The sequence below is a fragment of the Xenopus tropicalis genome, chromosome 7 (genome assembly GCF_000004195.4).
Source record: "Xenopus tropicalis strain Nigerian chromosome 7, UCB_Xtro_10.0, whole genome shotgun sequence".
Classification (NCBI taxonomy): Eukaryota; Metazoa; Chordata; class Amphibia; order Anura; family Pipidae; genus Xenopus; species Xenopus tropicalis.
In genome coordinates this window covers 5,260,486-5,286,098 of record NC_030683.2, presented here as the reverse complement: position 1 = coordinate 5,286,098, position 25,613 = coordinate 5,260,486, and the positions used below count along the sequence as shown (strand labels likewise).

At 48.0% G+C, this 25,613-nt stretch overlaps 1 protein-coding gene across 4 annotated transcripts in view; it reads right to left on the bottom strand.

Annotated features, from left to right (window-relative positions):
- The window catches only part of shtn1 (shootin 1), a 74,831-nt gene that overhangs the window by 7,350 nt on the left and 41,868 nt on the right, over window positions 1–25,613 (bottom strand). For 2 of the 4 annotated variants that reach the window (XM_031905561.1, XM_004915727.4), the window contains exons 8-16: window positions 23,983–24,077; window positions 21,768–21,914; window positions 19,449–19,705; window positions 18,882–18,952; window positions 15,630–15,733; window positions 15,168–15,221; window positions 10,416–10,466; window positions 9,608–9,725; window positions 8,273–8,447 (exon numbers count right to left, since the gene is read on the bottom strand). In XM_031905561.1, coding sequence (XP_031761421.1) covers window positions 8,273–8,447; window positions 9,608–9,725; window positions 10,416–10,466; window positions 15,168–15,221; window positions 15,630–15,733; window positions 18,882–18,952; window positions 19,449–19,705; window positions 21,768–21,914; window positions 23,983–24,077 — 1,072 coding nt within the window. The remainder of the gene's footprint in view (window positions 1–8,272; window positions 8,448–9,607; window positions 9,726–10,415; window positions 10,467–15,167; window positions 15,222–15,629; window positions 15,734–18,881; window positions 18,953–19,448; window positions 19,706–21,767; window positions 21,915–23,982; window positions 24,078–25,613) is intronic. The other 2 variants (XM_004915728.4, XM_004915729.4) reach the window with 2 other exon arrangements.

The following is a 25,613-nucleotide window of genomic DNA, read 5'->3' as shown; positions in this document are numbered from 1 at the left end:
TGGGGGGCACAGAACCCCTCAGTGACTGCTAATATCCTTATCATTTACAGTAGGGGGTACATTATCCCTTATAATACATGAGTGATACTCAGAGTTCCCTGTATAACTCAGCCTGCAGCCTTGTGCCTTTATATGGTCACAGAACCCCTCAGTGACTGCTAATATCCTTATCATTTACAGTAGGGGGTACATTATCCCTTATAATACATGAGTGATACTCAGAGTTCCCTGTATAACTCAGCCTGCAGCCTTGTGCCTTTATATGGGCACAGAACCCCTCAGTGACTGCTAATATCCTTATCATTTACAGTAGGGGGTACATTATCCCTTATAATACATGAGTGATACTCAGAGTTCCCTGTATAACTCAGCCTGCAGCCTTGTGCCTTTATATGGGGGGCACAGAGCCCCTCAGTGACTGCTAATATCCTTATCATTTACAGTAGGGGGTACATTATCCCTTATAATACATGAGTGATACTCAGAGTTCCCTGTATAACTCAGCCTGCAGCCTTGTGCCTTTATATGGGCACAGAACCCCTCAGTGACTGCTAATATCCTTACGTTTTACAGCAGGGGGCCGGTTATCCTCTCTATATTTTCCAGGTTATTTATAGATTGAGTGAATTATATAAATACATACATATAAGCACACAAAGCCTTTCCGTTTCCCCCCAGACTGCAAACACGGTTATTGTATTTCCCATAGGAAAACATCACTTAATCCCCTGGATGCCGTGTAAGTCCCTCATACATGTAAGTACCTCACCTGCGGCTTTAATGGCATTCTATGGGCTGGCAGTAACACATCTAGTGATTAGATCCCATTCAGCGCTAAGCTTTGGGGCAGACTTAAGATAAAGTGAGTTTCCCCCGTGCCTAATGGATAACATACAGCTGTCAGACAGGGCCACAATATACAAGAAATCAAATTAAACCCCGTCATTAGAGCGACGCCCTATCCGCATTACGGCGCTCGCGATCGTTACGAATTTCCCAGCCGACAGAAAATAAAAAAGAAATCGCCGTATAGAAACCCAGACAGAAAATGAAATAGTGGGGGGAAAAAAATTTGACTCAACCATTCATTTTAAAATTAAAGCAGTTACATTTTTATATGCGCGGCAATTAGTCTCCGTTTTGCGGAATATTTCCATTTCCAAAGCCGACGGGGAGGTAAAAGAAAAAAAAAATCGTTTTATTATCGGAGAAAGAACAAAATAGCGCCGAGTCCTTCCGCCTCCCACCTCGCCCCCCGAGTTATCCCTCAGCCCCTCGGCAGCTGGACTATTTAACGCCAGCCCCGGCGAATCAAGGTCTAATTCTATGCCGGGCTCTCGGCGGGGCGTCTGCATTAGTGCGTGGCGCCGATCCAAAGACTGATGCACAGGCAAAACAATTTGAACTCTGTTTCATCGGCGATGGAAAAAAGGAAAACGGCGGTCGTATTTACCACCTTCAAGGAGAGAAAAATGAAGGAAATTTACATCTGTCAGCGCAAAGTAGTTTTGTCAGGGAAAGGGGAGAGAAAAATAACATTTAGGCAACGTCAGTCGGGGCTGAAAGGGGCCGGGATGTAAAATTGAGTGCTTTTATTTTGTGCCGGAAAAGCCAAAAGCTTTGTTTAAGCAGATGCCCGCGGAAAATGTCATTCATTATATTTCCTTCCCTTTGTTCCTTTCAAGAACGTGTACTTTCTAAGGTTCCAAAATGGTTGCTAATGTAGTCGCACTAAAGCAACGGGGTGACTGGGAGAAATGGCAGCAACTCCTTCTAAATTGTATATATCTTTATAAGGGGCGCTTCACCTTTACATTCACTTTTGCTATGGTGTAGAAAGAGACAATTTGCAATTGGTCTTCATGTGGTTTTTTTGAATGATTTAAGGTGGCCATACACGGGCCAATTCTAGCTGCTGATATTGGTCCCTTCCGCAGCTTATCGGCCCATGTAGGGGCACAAACGACGGGCCTGCCCGACCGATATCTGGCCTGAAATTGGGCAGGTATCGATCGGGCAGGTTAAAAGATTTAGTCGGATCGGGGACCGCATTGGCTCGTTGATACAGTCCCCGAACAGACTGCGCCTATTCAGGCGTTCTAATTCATCTATTCAGGGCCAAATGACCGAATCAGCCTAAATTCGCCCAATATCGCCCACCCCTAGGTGGGGATATCGAGAGAAGATCCACTTGCTTGGCGACCTGCCCCATTGCCGCCATTATAATTTGATTGTTTGGCCCCAGGGTCAAACAATCGAATTAGCCTACATTTTCCCCGATATTGCCCACCTGTAAGTGGGGATACCACGGTGATCGGTGGTTTAGAAAATGTCGGTGGGATAAGGATAAAATCGACGCGTGTATCTGACAATATCCTTGGGGCCCTACAATGGGAGTCACTTTGGTACGATTGGTGCCTGTAACTATTCCATGCTCAGAACATCCTCCCATTGGTTATTTTTAGGGCTTTACTCTACAATTCGTTGCTTTTAAATGTACGGCCGATATCCGAGAGAGACTAAAGGTGGCCATACACGTTATGCAAGCGGATCTTCTCCCGATATCCCCACCCTATGGGTGGGCGATATCAGGGGAATTTAGGCTAATTTGGTCCTTTGGCGCTGGGGCCAAACGATCGAATTATAACGACGGTAATGGGCACAGTCGTTTCGGGGGAGCCGACGCGGTCCCCGATCTGACTAAATTTTTTAACCTGCCCGATCGATATCTGGCCAGGTCAGTCTTTAGTGCCCCTACACGGGCCGATAAGCTGCCAAATCGGTCAAAGGGAGCGGATCTTCTCACCTATGGGAGGTTGATATCGGGTGAATTTAGGCTAATTCGATCGAATTATATCAACGATAATGGGCGCAGTCGGTTCAGGCAGGTTAAAAAATTTAGTCGGATCAGGGATCGCATCGGCTCGTTGATGCGGTCCCCAATCCAACTAAATTTTTTAACCTGCCCAATCGACATCTGCCCGATTTCAGGCCAGATATCGGTCGGACAGGCCCATCGGTAGTGCCCATACACGGGCCGATTAGCTGCTGAATCAGTCTAAGGGACCAATATCGGCAGCTACAATCGGCCCGTGTATGGGCACCTTAGGATCAGTACGTGTTTGGGCGGCTTAACAATTCATGCAATGAGCCTGTACCTGTCGGAGGCAGAGCCGCGTGTTGCCACCTTGGCCCATAACAAGCGCACGGATGGTCGGAAGGAGAAGAGCCGGAACGTATCCGGTGCCAGACTGAACGCTGACAAAGGTCAAATGGAAAATCCTTTGGTTACATTTCCACCATCCCTGACGGCTCCGAGCCATTTCATTTCCAGGTTTCGCCCCAAAACGTGTTTCCTTTTAGTGAAAAGTGGATTTTTATTGTCATTTTTCTCATTCACAGCCGAGAATGTAATGAATTCTTAACACCGAGGAGGAAAAAACTAATCTAAACTTCTCCGGGCCGTTACTAATTGCGCTAATGCTCCTGTTTAAGGCTAATTGGCCGTGCACAGAGGACACACACAATCCCTTGTTACAGCGCCGGGCTGTGGGGCGGAGAGACTCCCTGCCGAGTCACGACACAATCGGTGAGTGCTAAGATTACACGCAGAGGAAAAGAGACCAAATCCTTTAATTGTATAAGATCATGAGATTAAGCCGTGACCCCGGCGCAGGAAGGTGTCTGTGGCCCCCCCAGCCAGTGATTACCGAGGGGCGGGGCAGGAATTCAGAGCCCACCTTAAAGAATGCCGCCCTACAGGCTACACAGGGCACCCCCAGCCAGCTCCTCCCTTAGGGGCACATTCCTAAGGCAGAAAAACGGTCTTTCAAGTTCAACTTTCCTACCCAACAAGTGATAAAAATCAAGGAAATGTTAACTTTTTTGTCTACTTTGGTTTCAGAGAGGGTTTATGTCCAGAGTCAGATATAATCTGCACCCATAGTGACAAATATCCCATCAAATACTCTCTGATCCCCATTGTAAGCAGCAGTCCTGCCCTGCTTTATGGCTGAGATTCTAGCTATCTGTATAACAGAGCATTCTGTCACAGTGGCACAGATCCTATCTGATCCCCCCATTGTAAGCAGCAGTCCTGCCCTGCTTTATGGCTGAGATTCTAGCTATCTGTATAACAGAGCATTCTGTCACAGTGGCACAGATCCTATCTGATCCCCCCATTGTAAGCAGCAGTCCTGCCCTGCTTTATGGCTGAGATTCTAGCTATCTGTATAACAGAGCATTCTGTCACAGTGGCACAGATCCTATCTGATCCCCCCATTGTAAGCAGCAGTCCTGCCCTGCTTTATGGCTGAGATTCTAGCTATCTGTATAACAGAGCATTCTGTCACAGTGGCACAGATCCTATCTGATCCCCCCATTGTAAGCAGCAGTCCTGCCCTGCTTTATGGCTGAGATTCTAGCTATCTGTATAACAGAGCATTCTGTCACAGTGGCACAGATCCTATCTGATCCCTCCCATTGTAAGCAGCAGCCCTGCCCTGCTTTATGGCTGAGATTCTAGCTATCTGTATAACAGAGCATTCTGTCACAGTGGCACAGATCCTATCTGATCCCCCCATTGTAAGCAGCAGTCCTGCCCTGCTTTATGGCTGAGATTCTAGCTATCTGTATAACAGAGCATTCTGTCACAGTGGCACAGATCCTATCTGATCCCCCCCATTGTAAGCAGCAGTCCTGCCCTGCTTTATGGCTGAGATTCTAACTATCTGTATAACAGGGCATTCTGTCACAGTGGCACAGGTCCTATCTGATCCCCCCATTGTAAGCAGCAGTCCTGCCCTGCTTTATGGCTGAGATTCTAGCTATCTGTATAACAGAGCATTCTGTCACAGTGGCACAGATCCTATCTGATCCCCCCCCCCCATTGTAAGCAGCAGTCCTGCCCTGCTTTATGGCTGAGATTCTAGCTATCTGTATAACAGAGCATTCTGTCACAGTGGCACAGATCCTATCTGATCCCCCCATTGTAAGCAGCAGTCCTGCCCTGCTTTATGGCTGAGATTCTAGCTATCTGTATAACAGAGCATTCTGTCACAGTGGCACAGATCCTATCTGATCCCCCCATTGTAAGCAGCAGTCCTGCCCTGCTTTATGGCTGAGATTCTAGCTATCTGTATAACAGAGCATTCTGTCACAGTGGCACAGATCCTATCTGATCCCCCCATTGTAAGCAGCAGTCCTGCCCTGCTTTATGGCTGAGATTCTAGCTATCTGTATAACAGAGCTATATGGAGTAGTGATTAAGGTACAATATCACAGGAAAGTTCAGATAAAATACCCCATTTAATTTTTCCTATTTAAAGGAGCTTTGTTGCACTGCAATGTATGTTTTTTTCTTTTTTTTTTGTCGATTTACCTTTGTGCTATTGAATCTATTCCATTTACTTTATCGTGTATTCAGGAGGGAATGCTACAGTATTCAGATCAGAGCTTTGGCAATAAATACATCCAAAATGTGCCTTTTTAAAGGCTCCCATTCAATGGGCAAAGCAGAGAGGGAGAAAAAAATGGAGCCTTATGTTGGGCTTTTATTGAGCCTGTGACTGTCAGCGAGAGGATCCTTTTCATGCACAATTCCGCGTGCGTCGCACAGACCTTGGGACCGCCGTCATTTCATCTCCTTTATTTGCACGGATAATTCCATTTTGTCTTCTCTCTCGCTTTTTTGGGGGAGAACAAAAAGTAAACAAAAGGTGATCGCAGGCGCTGCCGCTGTTGATGAAGGTTATCTGTTTTAACACAAAGCTAAATCCCTGAGTTCTGGCCGAGTACAGAAATTATACCATTGTCTTACCTCCTGCATCCCCAATAACAAACAGTAACAATCTTAATCCTTACAAACTTACATCCATGTGTATCATCCGGCTTTCCAAATATATATCTGCCATGTGTAGCTAGAATCTCAGCCATAAAGCAGGGCAGGACTGCTGCTTACAATGGGGGGATCAGATAGGATCTGTGCCACTGTGACAGAATGCTCTGTTATACAGATAGCTAGAATCTCAGCCATAAAGCAGGGCAGGACTGCTGCTTACAATGGGGGGGATCAGATAGGATCTGTGCCACTGTGACAGAATGCTCTGTTATACAGATAGCTAGAATCTCAGCCATAAAGCAGGGCAGGACTGCTGCTTACAATGGGGGGGATCAGATAGGATCTGTGCCACTGTGACAGAATGCTCTGTTATACAGATAGCTAGAATCTCAGCCATAAAGCAGGGTAGGACTGCTGCTTACAATGGGGGGATCAGATAGGATCTGTGCCACTGTGACAGAATGCTCTGTTATACAGATAGCTAGAATCTCAGCCATAAAGCAGGGCAGGACTGCTGCTTACAATGGGGGGGATCAGATAGGATCTGTGCCACTGTGACAGAATGCTCTGTTATACAGATAGCTAGAATCTCAGCCATAAAGCAGGGCAGGACTGCTGCTTACAATGGGGGGGGGATCAGATAGGATCTGTGCCACTGTGACAGAATGCTCTGTTATACAGATAGCTAGAATCTCAGCCATAAAGCAGGGCAGGACTGCTGCTTACAATGGGGGGGGATCAGATAGGATCTGTGCCACTGTGACAGAATGCTCTGTTATACAGATAGCTAGAATCTCAGCCATAAAGCAGGGCAGGACTGCTGCTTACAATGGGGGGGGGATCAGATAGGATCTGTGCCACTGTGACAGAATGCTCTGTTATACAGATAGCTAGAATCTCAGCCATAAAGCAGGGCAGGACTGCTGCTTACAATGGGGGGGATCAGATAGGATCTGTGCCACTGTGACAGAATGCTCTGTTATACAGATAGCTAGAATCTCAGCCATAAAGCAGGGCAGGACTGCTGCTTACAATGGGGGGATCAGATAGGATCTGTGCCACTGTGACAGAATGCTCTGTTATACAGATAGCTAGAATCTCAGCCATAAAGCAGGGCAGGACTGCTGCTTACAATGGGGGGGATCAGATAGGATCTGTGCCACTGTGACAGAATGCTCTGTTATACAGATAGCTAGAATCTCAGCCATAAAGCAGGGCAGGACTGCTGCTTACAATGGGGGATCAGATAGGATCTGTGCCACTGTGACAGAATGCTCTGTTATACAGATAGCTAGAATCTCAGCCATAAAGCAGGGCAGGACTGCTGCTTACAATGGGGGGATCAGATAGGATCTGTGCCACTGTGACAGAATGCTCTGTTATACAGATAGCTAGAATCTCAGCCATAAAGCAGGGCAGGACTGCTGCTTACAATGGGGGGGATATGCTCTGTTATACAGACAGCTGGGGAAATCTCCTGCCTAAATAATATTTATTTTTCCCTCCCTACAAGCTCTGCGATCACCGTTAATTCCATTTGCCTCGCGCCAGACGAGCAGGAAATCTGGGGTTTAATTAAGCGTGTGTTTGGCTCATTGTCTCACCTGCTTCCTTTGCTCTGACCCACGGGGCTATACCTGGCCTTCTGCTCAATCAAATTAAGCGGAAAGAAAACAGTAAAAAGCCTGAGTTTGTAAAGAAACAGAGAAATCCGCGGGCGGATGTGTGTGCAACGCACACTCCCTGCCCCCGTGCAACGCACAATCAGTCTCCCCTTTCAGTAAATCCGCCGCTAATCGGTCACGCTCACCTCTTTGCTGCTGCCCAAAGCTACACAGGGAGTCAGATTAAAGCAGAGAAACAATTATAGAGCAACCCGGAACGTTCCATGGGAGGCGGCACGGACCATTCTAATGCTTTGCTATTAAAGGGGTGGTTTGTCTTTAAAGGGGTTGTTCAACGTTGAGTACGATGCAGCGTCATAGTCTGAGACGATTTGCAATTGGTCTTCATTTTTTATTATCTGTAGTTTTTTTATTATTTCAGTTTTTGTTCAGCAGCTCTCTAGTTGGAAGTTTTAGCAGCTTTCTGGTTGCTAGGGTCTAAATTACCTTAGCAACCAGGGAGTGGGTTGAAAGAGAGACTGGTATATGAATAGGGGAGGGGCTGAATAGAAAGATAAGGAATAAAAAGTAACAATAACAATAAAACTGGAGCCTCACAGAGCGATAGGGTTTGGCTGCCGGGGTCAGTGACCCCCATTTGGAAGTTACTAGGAGTCAGAAGAAGAAGGCAAATAATTTTAAAAAAAAAACTATAAAAAAATAAATAATGACGACCAATTGAAAAGCTGCTTCTCTATAACATACTAAAAGTTACAGTAAAGGTAAATCGCCCCTTTTAACCCTTGCAGCGCCGGACGCCAGTACTCACTGAGAGGAAACCTTCGCGCTTTCTTTCTTGTCCTTGAAAAGCAGAGGCCCCTCCGCAGTGTTACCCCTGCACTTGATTTCCGCTTCTTTCCGCCGGTGGCTGAGGGACGGGCTGGAGGCGGTGCCTAAGATGGGCATCGATTTGGATTCGAGGGAGGTCAGCGCGCCGGTCGGATCTACGGAGAAGATGGAAACTGGCAGTGAGATGGAGGCACAGAAACGGGAAGGGAGCAAGATGGCAGCTCCCAGTAGGTATCAGAATAGCACTCAATAGTAAGAAATCCAAGTCCGGCTTGGGACTCCTCCAGTTACATGGAAGTAGGAGAAACAATAGGTTAGCTGAAAGCAGTTCTAATGTGTAGCGCTGGCTGAAAGCTCAGACTCAGGCACACTTTACTGCTGCGCTGCAAGTTGGAGTGATATCCCCCCCCCACCCCCAGCAGCCGATCAGCAGAACAATGGGAAGGGAGCAAGATAGCAGCTCCCAGTAGGTATCAGAATAGCACTCAATAGTAAGAAATCCAAGTCCGGCTTGGGACTCCTCCAGTTACATGGGAGTAGGAGAAACAATAGGTTAGCTGAAAGCAGTTCTAATGTGTAGCGCTGGCTGAAAGCTCAGACTCAGGCACACTTTACTGCTGCGCTGCAAGTTGGAGTGATATCCCCCCCCCTCACCCCCAGCAGCCGATCAGCAGAACAATGGGAAGGGAGCAAGATAGCAGCTCCCAGTAGGTATCAGAATAGCACTCAATAGTAAGAAATCCAAGTCCGGCTTGGGACTCCTCCAGTTACATGGGAGTAGGAGAAACAATAGGTTAGCTGAAAGCAGTTCTAATGTGTAGCGCTGGCTGAAAGCTCAGACTCAGGCACACTTTACTGCTGCGCTGCAAGTTGGAGTGATATCCCCCCCCCCTCACCCCCAGCAGCCAATCAGCAGAACAATGGGAAGGGAGCAAGATAGCAGCTCCCAGTAGGTATCAGAATAGCACTCAATAGTAAGAAATCCAAGTCCGGCTTGGGACTCCTCCAGTTACATGGGAGTAGGAGAAACAATAGGTTAGCTGAAAGCAGTTCTAAATAGCACTCAATAGTAATTGGTTTCCATTTTTTATTTTTTTGGGGGGAATTTCAGCAACAAAGAAGGCAAATAATTCAACTATAAAAAAAATAAATAATGAAGACAAATTGCAAATTTGCTAGAGTACATTCTATAACATACTGCAAGTTATCTTAAAGGTGAACCACCCCTTTAACAAAATAAAAGGGAAAACCAACTTTAAGGTGATGTCGTACTGGCCAGACTCCATGCTCCGCCTCCCCCTTACATTCAACTTACTGGACCCGTCTTGCTCCGTTGTTGCTTTTCTGCGGCGCAATATCCTTTCCAGTTCCGATTCTTTATGGGGATTAGAGACGTCCTTCTCTTTCTTTGTGCTGTCGGTACTGAATGTTTTCTATAGGGAAAGAGAAAGACTTGTCTGGAATTATCTCATAAAACTATGGCACATAGGGATTCCCCTGTACTAAGCACAATTCAGCAGGAACAGCCCCCTAAGTTTGCTCATAGCCTGTACAGAGAGATACCATAAAACTATGGCACATAGGGATTCCCCTGTACTAAGCACAATTCAGCAGGAACAGCCCCCTAAGTTTGCCCATAGCCTGTACAGAGAGATACCATAAAACTATGGTACATAGGGATTCCCCTATACTAAGCACAATTCAGCAGGAACAGCCCCCTAAGTTTGCTCATAGCCTGTACAGAGAGATACCATAAAACTATGGCACATAGGGATTCCCCTATACTAAGCACAATTCAGCAGGAACAGCCCCCTAAGTTTGCTCATAGCCTGTACAGAGAGATACCATAAAACTATGGCACATAGGGATTCCCCTGTACTAAGCACAATTCAGCAGGAACAGCCCCCTAAGTTTGCCCATAGCCTGTACAGAGAGATACCATAAAACTATGGCACATAGGGATTCCCTGTACTAAGCACAATTCAGCAGGAACAGCCCTCTAAGTTTGCTCATAGCCTGTACAGAGAGATACCATAAAACTATGGCAGCATAGGGATTCCCCTGTACTAAACACAATTCAGCAGGAACAGCCCCCTATGCTGAATGAATAAATCAGTCCTTACCAGTATCTCTTTCAGCTCCTGCACTGCATTTGAATCATTCGGGACTTGAGGCTGAAAGAAAGCCAAGAGGAGACTATTATAGTTGTGACTAAGGATTTACATAACAAACGCATCACAGAAGGAAAAATAAAAGGTTTAGCGGCTTTGAAACAGCGCAGACTAGACAAAATGGACACACCGGCTCCCCTTTCTTCCCTCTAAGTTACAGCACGCGCCATTCATCAGCCGCAACGTAACATCACACAATCAGCCCCAAGGATAAACCATTTGTCAGATCTTTCATTATATCTCTCCGCTCTTTATCTGCTAAAGGCAAGGAATCCATACGAGATGCCATAGCGAATGGGCCACGAGAGAAACTCCGCCAGCTTAACAAGGGGAGTCCACTGAGCACGTGCAGTGCCACTGACACACTATTATATCTTAGTTGGGATCAAGTACAGGTACTGTTTTATTATTACAGAGAAAAGGGAATCATTTAACCATTAAATAAACCCAATAGGGCTGTTCTGCCCCAATAAGGGGTAATTATATCTTAGTTGGGATCAAGTACAGGTACTGTTTTATTATTACAGAGAAAAGGGAATCATTTAACCATTAAATAAACCCAATAGGGCTGTTCTGCCCCAATAAGGGGTAATTATATCTTAGTTTGGGATCAAGTACAGGTACTGTTTATTATTACAGAGAAAAGGGAATCATTTAACCATTAAATAAACCCAATAGGGCTGTTCTGCCCCAATAAGGGGTAATTATATCTTAGTTGGGATCAAGTACAGGTACTGTTTTATATTACAGAGAAAAGGGAATCATTTAACCATTAAATAAACCCAATAGGGCTGTTCTGCCCCCAATAAGGGGTAATTATATCTTAGTTGGGATCAAGTACAGGTACTGTTTTATTATTACAGAGAAAAGGGAATCATTTAACCATTAAATAAACCCAATAGGGCTGTTCTGCCCCAATAAGGGGTAATTATATCTTAGTTGGGATCAAGTACAGGTACTGTTTTATTATTACAGAGAAAAACGGAAATCATTTTTTTAAAATAGAGTCTATGGGAGACAGACTTCCCATAATTCAGAGCTTTCTGATCCTATAACTGTAAATGCCCAATATTTATATTCCTATGGTTGCACCAATCAGGATGCAGTTTTGTCCTTTCCAATCTCTGCCTGGCAACAGTGCTTTTTTGTTTCTTTGCTATGCAGCAGAAGGGTTAAAAAGCTTTCTTTTCTTGCAAGGTATGCAGCCCCACCTTTTTTTTTTTCCCTAGCTTTGTTGTTAAAGCTCATATTGTCTCAACTGAATTCCTCTCCCTATGTTTATTCCATTTAGAATGCTACCTAGCTCTAACATAGGGTGATATATAATACAGGGGGCCATACACGTTGCGTTTCATGGATCTTTTTCCCATATGCCCACCTTAGGTGAGTGATATCTGGTCAATTTGATAGCTAATTTAATAGGCACCATTGGACCAAGGACCGCATCAACAAACTGCTAGATTTTAGCCCCCATTTTAGGCCAGAATTTGGATCTGGAAGATACTGTACAGCACATTAGCAGGGCTGAGGAAAATAGGGTTTCTTTGTGAACAATAGAAGAGCTTTTGACCCATATCTCTGCAGACAAAGAGAAAACAAAATACGTTCATTTTGATTGGTGAGCCTGTATGAATATCAATTAGGGTATTTAAGAGTCTAAGCAAACAAGAGGGCAGTGGTAATTCTAAGAGTAGCAAAGCAATATCTGGCTACATTATATAGCTACTACATCCCCTTTAATTCAGGGAGAGTCCTCCTCTTGCCATGTAGGCACTTGGGCTTGAAGTCAGAACCGGCTGTGGTTCTTGTGGGCGCAGAGTTCTGGGGGACATTGCTGTATCACTGTGGGACTTGTGTCACTACTGCACAGATCTCCCACATACAAAAGCCGCTGTGAATTGGCCAAACCCAAGATCTTGGGGCCTCACTAAATGGTCCACACCTCGGCTTGTAAGGCAAGTCAGAGCCCATTGTTGGCACACAATAGCCCCATTCTGCCGCTGAGTGTTCCGCTATGGCTGCTATGGAGATCCCGGGTCCACCTTGCCCACTCCAAAGCCGTTTGTGCTAAATGGCATCATTGTGAGGGGCTCAAGGACGCGCTTTCAATTGCGGCCAACAACTCCACAAGTGGTCACCGCTGGAGGGTCCTTCACGGCTTAGACCTTTTCCCATTGTCACAGTTCCTACAGATGATCCTCACCCGCTAATTATTAACCTTCTCTGGAAAAAAAGGGCCACTGATTGTGTGTTTTTGGCTACGGCACAATGTAGAGATACATTTGTATAAGTGTCGGCGTTAGTGTACAGCACTAAAGGTCCCTTAGACCGATTCGGCAGCTAATCTGCCCATGCATGGGCACTAACAACGGGCCTGCCCGACCAACATCTGGCCTGAAATCGGGCAGATATCGATCGGGCAGTTTAAAAAATTTAGTCGGATCGGGGACTGCATTGGCTCGTTGATACAGTCCCCGAACCGACTGTGCCCATTACCGTCGTCGTAATTCGATCGTTTGGCCCCAGGGAAAAACAACCGAATTAGCCTGGATTCCCCCGATATTGCCCACCCGTAGGTGGGGACATTGGGTCGCCAAGCGAGCGGATCTTAACGACTATGGCCACCTTAACACATGGCCAACCCCCCAGCAATCTGCCCTCAACCTAAATTACTGTGCCCCCTAGTGATACCTTCCTGTAACTGATCAATTGCCCCATATGCTTCCCCCCTGCTCACCATTAAAGATCCTAAAACTCCAACATGGCACCTCCCTCTGGGCATTGTGAGTGGCAGGGACAGAAGTAACACTGAGCAAGGGAATGGGTTGATGGTTCTGACCCGTTCCTATGCTACTGTATGGCTGTAGCCAAAGGGTAGGATTTTCAGATGCGGGTCAGGTTGTGGGCCTTATCCATAATTCTTATATTATCTATGTTTTACTCTTTTGAGCATTTTTTTACCCCGCCCACTTCCGATGATGTCACTTCCCATCTGCGGCAATAGCACGTTCTGAGTAATGGTGGTCAGAGGTTCCCAGACCGGGATTGGGCGTTGTGGGTCCAAGTAGGTTAAAATGCAGGTTGTGGGCTTCAAAACTTGGTTCCGTGCAGGACTCTACTAGTGATGCCTTCAAAATCACAGACGCGCCCGCCCCACGCTATGATGTCATGGAAGGGGGCGGGGTCAAGCAGGCACACACTGGAGGTAGAAGTGGGCACAGAAAGGCCTCGGGCAGGGACAGCTCAACCCCAACCCATGGGTTCAGTACGCGGAAGTCAGAACAAACCCACAATCACTAGACCAGGGATGGGCAATCTACGGGCCGCGGGTCACGTCCGGTGACTCCGCAAGTCTCATCACGAGAGGCTTGGCGTCTGGGGATGGACGAGCAGAAACGGCGTAACGCTGGCCCCCCCATGATATTTTTATTGCTCCCATCTGCACCGAGCCCCAGTACAACCTACTGAACTACAACTCTCCAAAATTCCAAACTGGAGAGATGCAATATATATATATATACAGTACAGGTATAGAACCCGTTATCCAGAATGCTCGGGACCAAGAATATTCCGGATAAGGGGGTTTTCTGTATTTTGGATCTTCATACCTGAAGTATACAAAAAAAATCATTTATACTTTAATTAAACCCAATAGGGTTGTTTTGCCCCCAATAAGGGGTAATTATATCTTAGTTGGGATCAAGTACAGGTACTGTTTTATTATTACAGAGAAAAGGGAATCATTTAACCATGAAATAAACCCAATAGGGCTGTTCTGCCCCCAATAAGGGGTAATTATATCTTAGTTGGGATCAAGTACAGGTACTGTTTATTATTACAGAGAAAAGGGAATCATTTAACCATTAAATAAACCCAATAGGGCTGTTCTGCCCCAATAAGGGGTAATTATATCTTAGTTGGGATCAAGTACAGGTACTGTTTTATTATTACAGAGAAAAGGGAATCATTTAACCATTAAATAAACCCAATAGGGCTGTTCTGCCCCAATAAGGGGTAATTATATCTTAGTTGGGATCAAGTACAGGTACTGTTTTATTATTACAGAGAAAAGGGAATCATTTAACCATTAAATAAACCCAATAGGGCTGTTCTGCCCCCAATAAGGGGTAATTATATCTTAGTTGGGATCAAGTACAGGTACTGTTTTATTATTACAGAGAAAAGGGAATCATTTAATCATGAAATAAACCCAATAGGGCTGTTCTGCCCCAATAAGGGGTAATTATATCTTAGTTGGGATCAAGTACAGGTACTGTTTTATTATTACAGAGAAAAAGAAAATCAATTTTAAAAATCTAAATTATTTGATTAAAATGGAGTCTATGGGAGACGGACTTTACGTAATTAGGAGCTTTCTGGATAATGGGTTTCCAGATAACGGATCCCATACCTGTACCTGTATATATATATATTATATACAGAGATACACAAATGAAGGCCAATTGCAAAATGTCACAGTGTATAGGCCATAGAGCGGCATTGCTCTCGTGCAGTCTAGCAGGGAATATCCCATTACGCTGTATGTCACTGTGATTGTTGGATGTTACCCCCAGACACAAGCATGCAAGGATATGAGTTTGTTGGTGCTGAACATGCTGGGTGTAATTTGGGCATGCAGTGCGGGCAGTACAAACATTCACTCATGCCCATAATGCCACCCCGACCCACACACAGTCTCCTTACTTCCACGTCTCCTGCACTGCCAGCAGGGGGTGCTGCTGCTCCCAGGGGCCCCTGCTGGGGAAGGAATGGGCACAATCACAGCGCAGTCATTAACTGCGATTATGGCGGCAGCTAAAAGCACATTAGGCGCGCGGGGCTCAGTGTGAGCAAAGGGGGGGCGCTCGCAGGCGTCAATCAACATTGCGGCTAAAAGGATTGTCGCTTACACTCGCCCTCTGCAGCTTCAATCATTTCATATAACGCCACGTTGCGTCCTAATTGGCCGCAGGGTTCCGCCCCTGTACAAACAGCTGAAATGATACCGCCGGCGCTTTTTTATTTTTCGTCCCAATGGGTTTGGCGACTTTACCGTTTCGCTGCGAATTCATGGGGCACATTCGCTGCTAGAGGCTCAGGGGTGGGGGCAGTTGGGGTGCAAACGCTGCCTTTGGGATACAGGAGGGGCACCATGGGGGTTCTCACCTTCTTTATTCGGCTGGCAGAGTTCACGGGCCTCAAAGGAACCCCCCTCTTAATGCGATCCATCATCTCTTCTACGGCCATTCGCTTCAGGTCCCCCGCGTTCCCTGTGGGGTAAAGCATAGAGGTTGAGAACTCTAAGGGAAACACTATGGCACCCCCTACCCATATGTATAAATACAAATATACAGAGAAGGAATGTTCTGGGCACACAATAAGCTGTACCCCCATACTGTACTGTCTAAGGGAAACACTATGGCAACTCCTACCCATATGTATAAATACAAATATACAGAGAGGAATGTTCTGGGCACACAATAAGCTGTACCCCCATACCTGTACTGTCTAAGGGAAACACTAATGGCACCCCCTACCCATATGTATAAATACAAATATACAGAGAAGGAATGTTCTGGACACACAATAAGCTGTACCCCCATACTGTACTGTCTAAGGGAAACACTATGGCACCTCCTACCCATATGTATAATACAAATATTCAGAGAAGGAATGTTCTGGGACACACAATAAGCTGTACCCCCATACTGTACTGTCTAAGGGAAACACTATGGCACCTCCTACCCATATGTATAAATACAAATATACAGAGAAGGAATGTTCTGGGCACACAATAAGCTGTACCCCCATACTGTACTGTCTAAGGGAAACACTATGGCACCCCCTACCCATATGTATAAATACAAATATACAGAGAAGGAATGTTCTGGGCACACAATAAGCTGTACCCCCATACTGTACTGTCTAAGGGAAACACTATGGCACCCCCTACCCATATGTATAAATACAAATATACAGAGAGGGAATGCTCTGGGCACACAATACCCTCATACTAAAGGAAATATGATGGCAGCTCTTACACATATATACAAGTGCAAGTAAAAGGAATGCTCTGGGCACACAATAGGCATTATTGCAGGGCCCCAGTGTTTACCTCGCTATTAACAGGACTCCTTTGTATTATTTGTGGCTGTGTTTTCATCATGCCGTTAGAAGACAATAAATGGTTATTAGACTTGTGAGAGCACTGACCCCACAGACATACAATAAGGAGTTGAAGGTCACCGCAGCACTAATGGGCCCAGCCAAGTGGGGGCAAAGTGGCGAGTTGCTCACTCCGGCTGCTGATTGGACCAACTACGCCTCATAATAGGCAGTCACCCCTTTAACAATGAATCCTAACGACGTCTCCCCGAGGCGTAATCTCTTGCGCGCAGTCCATTTCTGTAAGAAAGTCCAGTCCCTCGCGCGGCCGAACGGCTGTAAGTGCATTAAGCTCTTAGCAACCAAACCCACTGCCTTTCACTGTCTGCGCCCACGGCCCCAGCGCCATTCGTACGGAACATTCCGTGACCTGCGCCCGGAGAACGCGCCGACCGCCTCGCACTTGAGGTTCCTTGAGGAAACACACGTCGTATTTAGCAATTTGCAATGAATGGGGGGAATATAAATAGCGGCCTGATTTGTGCCCTAATCCTTTCCCTTTTTATCACTTGAATCACCTGAGGCGACCGGCTGAATAAGCGTTATTGGTAAAGCGCAGGCCCGGCCGAGAAGCGCTCGGGAAAACTCACTCGTATTTATCCTCGATTAATGCACAAAGTTTGGTTTTTGTTAACAAACAAAAAAAAAGTTGAATATTTGTCGTTTTTATTGTTAAGCAGAATGCGCAATGGCCAGTTTCTCCTTGTACCCAGGAATCCCTTGGAACATTGGCTCTTCCTCCAGTGGCGTAACTTGGTTGCACCGGGCCCCCCTGCAGAAAAATCTGTTGAGAGGGACTGGCGACAACCAGTCCCTCCTCCAAGCCCAGAATGCACTGCTCCTTCCGGCCCCAACCGTGCCGTTATATTTAAGGTAGGAGAGGGGCCAGGGAGGGGGGACTAAGGTACAGCAGACCCTATGGTCTGGGCCCCCCCACGGGGTCTGCTGTATATATATATATATATATATATATATATATATATATATATAACTACACCACTGTCTTCTTTCTCACATTAACACAGGGGTGGGCAAAGTTTTTGGCTCAGGGGCCACATTGACTTACTGACGGGCTGGGCCAGCGTTACGCCCAGGGCTGCTATCTGAAATAACGGGACCTCTCAGCTCCCCTTCAGCATCCCACCCAGCATCCTCCAGCTCCCCTAACCAGCATCCTCCCCAGCATCCTCCAGCTCCCCCCCAGCATCCTCCAGCTCGCCCCCTCAGCATCCTCCAGCTCCCCTTACCAGCATCCTCCCCAACATCCTCCAGCTCCACCCCAGCATCCTCCAGATCCCCCCCTCAGCATCCCACCCAGCATCCTCCAGCTGCCCAGCCCAGCATCCTCCGCAACATCCTCCAGCTCCCCCCAGCATCATTCAGCTCCCCCTCCAGCATCCTTCAGCTCCGCCCCAGCATCCTCCAGCTCCCCCCTCAGCATCCCACCCAGCATCCTCCAGCTCCCCAGCCCAGCATCCTCCGCAACATCCTCCAGCTCCCCCCAGCATCATTCAGCTCCCCCTCCAGCATCCTTCAGCTCCCCCCCAGCATCCTCCAGCTCCCCCCTCAGCATCCCACCCAGCATCCTCCAGCTCCCCACCCCAGCATCCCACCCAGCATCCTCCAGCTCCCCAGACCAGCATCCTCCCCAACATCCTCCAGCTCATCCCCAGCATCCTTCAGTTCCCCCCTCAGCATCCCACCCAGCATCCTTCAGCTCCCCCCCTCAGCATCCCACCCAGCATCCTCCAGCTCCACTCCCCAGCATCCTCCAGCTCCCCCCAGTGTCCTACCTAGCATCCTCCTCAACATCCTCCCACCAGCATCCTCCTTCCATCTCCCACCCCCCAGTGACCTACAGCTTCCTGTGGCTCCCCCCAGCTCCATCCTCCAGCGACCTCCTGCTTCGGCTACGTCTGTCCCCCGGCTCCCCACTGCACCACAACACTTTTATACGGCTGCACGTCGTGCGTACTGACCCGCGGGCTGTGGTTTGCCCACCCCTGCATTAACCCAAGTAATCTGCTCTTCCTTTATTATGTCCGAGAGCACAGGTAGCACAGAGACAAGTACTCATTTGGGAGTCATTTATAAACACTGGGCAACCAATAAGATGATAGGAGTACCGAACCACTCAGGCCTCTACCCGCCTAATGTAGCTGTGGCCCTATAGTCCTACCACAGCCCCGGGGTTTCCTTTGGCCCATGGAACTTTTTGAATAACCGCAAACCCCGCCCCCCCACTTTTCTTACCAGACTCCGGAACTGGTGCAGGTTCTGGTTTTGTCACACTGGGCTTCTTCCGAATCATGGACATTAACGATCTACATCCAGAAAAAAACATGGAGGTCAGTCCAGGCTATTCCAAGGGCAAGCGAGTCCCCCTCCAGGTCTGATAACTGGTCGGCAGCTTAGAATGACATTTTCTTTCTTTTTTTATTAATACAAAAACCAGTTTTGGGGAGAAGAATAGAATAGGGGAGGGACTAAATAAAAAGATAAGTAAAAGTAACAATAAAACTGGAGCCTCACAGAGCAATAGGGTTTGGCTGCCGGGGTCAGTGACCCCCATTTGAAAGCTGGATAGAAGAAGGGAAATAATTCAAAATCTTTAAAAATAATAAAGACCAATAGAAAAGTCGCTAAGAATAGGTAATTCTATAACCTTTAAAGAAGCCCATGGGGGTAACGGCCCCCCCTTGTCTTTATTATTCAAAGGGTTTATACACTGCAAACATCACTAGGGAACTGAACCCCCATAAGTGACAATGCTTGGACTGGGACTTGGCACTGCCAATGTGTATGAATATTCATTCTTACCTTATAGGATTAGGCGGCATAGGGGGCGGAGGTGGGGGCGGGGGGGGCGGAGGGGGCGGGGCTGTTTTTTCCGCTTGCTGTACTCGTTTCTGTAGCTCATCCACTGAGTGCTTTAGGTCCTTCACTGCCGACTCTGAACTCTGCCACTTGGCCTCCAATTCCCTCTTATCCTCCTCTATCAGTTCCAGCTGCTTCTTCAGGCTCTGCACCTCTTTCCTCAGCCGAGCCTCCTCCAGCGCCTCTTCCAGCTCCTTCACCTGTGGGTTTGTCATTGGCAGAATTATTGGAGTAGCTCAGCATCCCACCCAGCATCCTCCAGCTCCCCAGCCCAGCATCCTCCGCAACATCCTCCAGCTCCCCAGCCCAGCATCCTTCAGCTCCCCCTCCAGCATCCTTCAGCTCCCCCCAGCATCCTTCACCTCCCCCCTGCATCATTCAGCTCCCCCTCCAGCATCCTTCAGCTCCCCCCCAGCATCCTCCAGCTCCCCCCCAGCATCCTTCACCTCCCCCCCCTGCATCCTCCAGCTCCCCCCCAGCATCCTTCACCTCCCCCCTCAGCATCCTCCAGCTCCCCACCCCAGCATCCCACCCAGCATCCTCCCCAGCATCCTTCAGCTCCCCCCCCCTCAGCATCCCACCCAGCATCCTCCAGCTCCCCCCTCAGCATCCCACCCAGCATCCTCCAGCTCCCCAGCCCAGCATCCTCCCCATCATCCTCCAGCTCCTCCCCAGCATCCTTCAGCTCCCCCCCTCAGCATCCCACCCAGCATCCTCCAGCTCCCCCCAGTGTCCTACCCAGCATCCTCCTCAACATCCTCCCACCAGCATCCTCCCTCCATCTCCCCCCCCCAACCCCCCCGGCAGCCAAAAAGAACCTATTGGGGCTCCAGTTTTATTGTTACTTTTATAACTTCTTTTTCTATTCAGCCCCTCTCCTATTTATATTCCAGCCTCCCACTCCCTGGTTGCTAAGTTAATTTGGACCCTAGCAACCAGATGAAACGCCAAACTGGAGAGCTGCTGAACAAAAGGTGAAATAACTAAAGAAATACAAATAATATGAAATGAAGACCAATTGCAAACTGTCTCAGAATATTACACTCTACATCATATATGTAAAACACAAGGCCCGGGGGCCGAATCCGGCCCACCTGGCTGTTTTATGTGGCCCTTGGGGTATATTTATCATGCTGTGTAAAAAGTGGAGTGAAGCATTACCAGTAATATTACCCAAGGCATCCAATCAGCAATCAGATTCCAACAGTAGCAAAGCATCTATTTGGCTGCTATGAGCAACATCACCAGTAATGTCTTACCCCTTTTTTTACACATTGGGATAAATACACCCCTTAGTATCTTACTAAGTATATTAATAAAACATTTGGCCCGCGACTTAGCCTGTGTTTTAGATTTCGGCCCCCTTATGTGACTGAGTTTGACACCCCTGCTCTACATCATTCTAAAAGTTACAACCCCTTTCAAGCTTAACATGCTCTCTGATTCCTATGGTCACCTACCCTAGCAACCGGACCATGGTATTAATGGGAGAAAACAGATAAACTGGGGGCTCACAATTGAGCCGCCTAAACACACCAACAAGGCCACATTAGGTAAAATGTAAAAACAAAAATCACTTGGGCCCCATAATGTCTAATCACCCACATACTCCACTCAGGGGAGACCCGATCCCTCAGCCCTAGGGTTCCATTATAAGGATCCCAATGTGGAAAGTAGCCCATAACATGTTGCCCCCTATGGAGCACTGGGTCACACTGGCCTGCTGGGATATGAGGAGGGTTCCAGGCCCAGTGGGTTCTCCTTTCTTTGTGCTGGGGGATTGCCCACTGGTGACCTGCAGAATGTTCCCAGCATCTCAGTTGAGGGCCTTGAGCCTTTCTTTGTACATAGTTCTTGCCTTGGACCCCGGCCTTCTATGGATGCTTTGACTTTGAAAGTAGGAGAGGATGGGCCTCTGGGCCCAAAGCAAGACTTTTGCTCAATGAGGGGCAGGAGGCGTCTGTAGGAGACAGGGACCCATGGAACCCACTCTAGTAGGTGCTCAGTGTTCCCTCAGGCGGGATCTTCTCTGCAGCCTCTGGGATGCACCTTACAGATCCAGGTAGAGCAAAATGGCTGCTAGCCTAGGGGTTCTGGAGACCTATTAGATACCATGTACCTGGCAAGGTTTGGTATGAGCAGTAAGAGACGGCTTCATGCCAGACTGTGCCATTTGGAAGTAACTCCCAAGGTGTCGGCACAGGCTGGCGTCGCATTCAGCCGAAAGAGAACCCGTATCTGGGGCCTGAGCGCCCATCTCACCTTTAGCTGATGCTGAATTTTGCTCTCCTCTAACAGGTGAGTGAGTCTGGCGTTATCCTCGAGAGCCTTCAGCAACTGGGCATCGGGGGCGCAGCTCTGCAGGAGGAGTTGGCTCTGCCGCTTCAGCTTGTTCTGTTCAATGTACATCTGCAATAACCCGGCAGTGAGTTACCACTTGTACCTTTCCTTTTTCTTTCATTCAATCCACCACTGTCCCAAAGCAGCTTCCTATCCTGCAAACCCATTCCACTCCTATCCCCTAACCCCATTCCACTCCTATCCCCCGACCCCATTCCCCTCCTATCCCCCGACCCCATTCCCCTCCTATCCCCCGACCCCATTCCCCTCCTATCCCCCGACCCCATTCCCCTCCTATCCCCCGAACCCATTCCACTCCTATCCCCTAAACCCATTCCACTCCTATCCCTAACCCATTCCACTCCTATCCCCGAACCCATTCCACTCCTATCCCCCGAACCCATTCCACTCCTATCCCCCGAACCCATTCCACCCTCCTATCCCCGAACCCATTCCACTCCTATCCCCAACCCATTCCACTCCTATCCCCCGAACCCATTCCCTCCTATCCCCCGACCCATTTCCCCTCCTATCCCCGACCCCATTCCCCTACCCCGACCCATTCCCCTCCTATCCCCCGACCCCATTCCCCTCCTATCCCCCGACCCCATTCCCCTCCTATCCCCCGACCCCATTCCCCTCCTATCCCCCGAACCCATTCCACTCGCTATCCCCTAAACCCATTCCACTCCTATCCCCTAAACCCATTCCACTCCTATCCCCTAAACCCATTCCACTCCTATCCCCCGAACCCATTCCACTCCTATCCCCCCGAACCCATTCCCCTCCTATCCCCTGAACCCATTCCACTCCTATCCCCCGACCCCATTTCCCTCCTATCCCCGACCCCATTTCCCTCCTATCCCCCGACCCCATTCCCCTCCTATCCCCCGACCCCATTTCCCTCCTATCCCCCGACCCCATTCCCCTCCTATCCCCCGACCCCATTCCCTCCTATCCCCCGACCCCATTCCCCTCCTATCCCCCGACCCCATTCCCCTCCTATCCCCCGACCCCATTCCCCTCCTATCCCCCGAACCCATTCCACTCCTATCCCCTAAACCCATTCCACTCCTATCCCCTAACCCATTCCACTCCTATCCCCTAAACCCATTCCACTCCTATCCCCCGAACCCATTCCACTCCTATCCCCCGAACCCATTCCACTCCTATCCCCCGAACCCATTCCACTCCTATCCCCCGACCCCATTCCACTCCTATCCCCCGACCCCATTCCACTCCTATCCCCCGACCCCATTCCACTCCTATCCCCCGAACCCATTCCACTCCTATCCCCCGAACCCATTCCACTCCTATCCCCCGACCCCATTCCACTCCTATCCCCCGACCCCATTCCACTCCTATCCCCCGAACCCATTCCACTCCTATCCCCCGACCCCATTCCACTCCTATCCCCCGACCCCATTCCACTCCTATCCCCCGACCCCATTCCACTCCTATCCCCCAAACCCATTCCACTCCTATCCCCCGACCCATTCCACTCCTATCCCCCGAACCCATTCCACTCCTATCCCCGAACCCATCCACCCTATCTCCCGAACCCATTCCACTCCTATCTCCCGAACCCATTCCACTCCTATCCCCCGAACCCATTCCACTCCTATCCCCTAAACCCATTCAACTCCTATCCCCCAAACCCATTCCACTCCTATCTCTCGAACCCATTCCACTCCTATCTCCCGAACCCATTCCACTCCTATCCCCCGAACCCATTCCACTCCTATCTCCCAAACCCATTCCCCTCCTATCCCCCGAACCCATTCCACTCCTATCCCCCGAACCCATTCCACTCCTATCCCCCGAACCCATTCCCCTCCTATCCCCCGAACCCATTCCACTCCTATCCCCCGAACCCATTCCACTCCTATCTCCCGAACCCATTCCACTCCTATCCCCCGAACCCATTCCACTCCTATCCCCCGAACCCATTCCCCCTCCTATCCCCCGACCCATTCAACTCCTATCCCCCAAACCCATTCCACTCCTATCTCTCGAACCCATTCCACTCCTATCTCCCGAACCCATTCCACTCCTATCCCCCAAACCCATTCCCCTCCTATCCCCCAAACCCATTCCCCTCCTATCCCCCAAACCCATTCCTGGATCCGGTGCTTACCTCATGAGCGATGGATTCTGCCTTTTGGCGCAAGTCCTTCTCCATGTCTAAACTGCTCTGCAATTCCTCATATTCATCCACAGCCAATAAAGACACTGTCAATAGAAAGCAGAGTCTGTTTAGAGAATAATTCCTACCCAGCTGCTCTAATCCCTTCTTTTTAATTCCATCATAAATCTACAATTTATATTTTTATTTCTCGAGCAGATAATGGGCCATCAGTCCCCAATATTGGTTTATTAGCTTCTCCTAGTTGTACAGAGCGAGGGGATGAGCAGCAGAGTGAGTCCTACAGGCACGGCCTGCTGTATTGTGGCATCACTCGCCATCTCTATGGCACAAGCAGCTGTGATATCACTTTGCCATAAGGCCTATTGGGATTACAGAGCTAGAGAATTGCACCAATTAGATCACAACAGAACCCTACACAGATGTACACAAAGAGGGAAAAAAGCACAGACCCAAAAGGACTTCAGATACAAATGGCAGCCAGTGTTGCCCTGTATATACTTTACTGTGATTATTTTGGCTGCGTGATCTGCCTTCCCATGCAAATAGCAGCAGGGGGCTTTAATCACTGCCCCCCATATATATCTGGGCAAAATCATACAGTCCTCAGCAGCAGAATATAGGATATGGGGGTTACGCCGTGCCTATATATTATACAGTTACTGTGGGTATAGGATATGGGGGTTACACTGTGCCTATATATTATACAGTTACTGTGTGTATAGGATATGGGGGTTACGCCGTGCCTATATATTATACAGTTACTGTGGGTATAGGATATGGGGGTTACACTGTGCCTATATATTATACAGTTACTGTGTGTATAGGATATGGGGGTTACACCGTGCCTATATATTATACAGTTACTGTGTGTATAGGATATGGGGGTTACACTGTGCCTATATATTATACAGTTACTGTGTGTATAGGATATGGGGGTTACACTGTGCCTATATATTATACAGTTACTGTGTGTATAGGGTATGGGGGTTACACTGTGCCTATATATTATACAGTTACTGTGTGTATAGGATATGGGGGTTACGCTGTGCCTATATATTATACAGTTACTGTGTGTATAGGATATGGGGGTTACACTGGTGCCTATATATTATACAGTTACTGTGTGTATAGGATATGGGGGTTACACTGTGCCTATATATTATACAGTTACTGTGTGTATAGGGTATGGGGGTTACACTGTGCCTATATATTATACAGTTACTGTGTGTATAGGATATGGGGGTTACGCTGTGCCTATATATTATACAGTTACTGTGTGTATAGGATATGGGGGTTACACTGTGCCTATATATTATACAGTTACTGTGTGTATAGGATATGGGGGGTTACACTGTGCCTATATATTATACAGTTTACTGTGTGTATAGGATATGGGGGTTACGCTGTGCCTATATATTATACAGTTACTGTGCGTATAGGATATGGGGGTTACACCCAGTGCCTATATATTATACAGTTACTGTGTGTATAGGATATGGGGGTTACACTGTGCCTATATATTATAGCCAGTTACTGTGTGTATAGGATATGGGGGTTACACTGTGCCTATATATTATACAGGTTACTGTGTGTAATAGAATATGGGGGTTACACTGTGC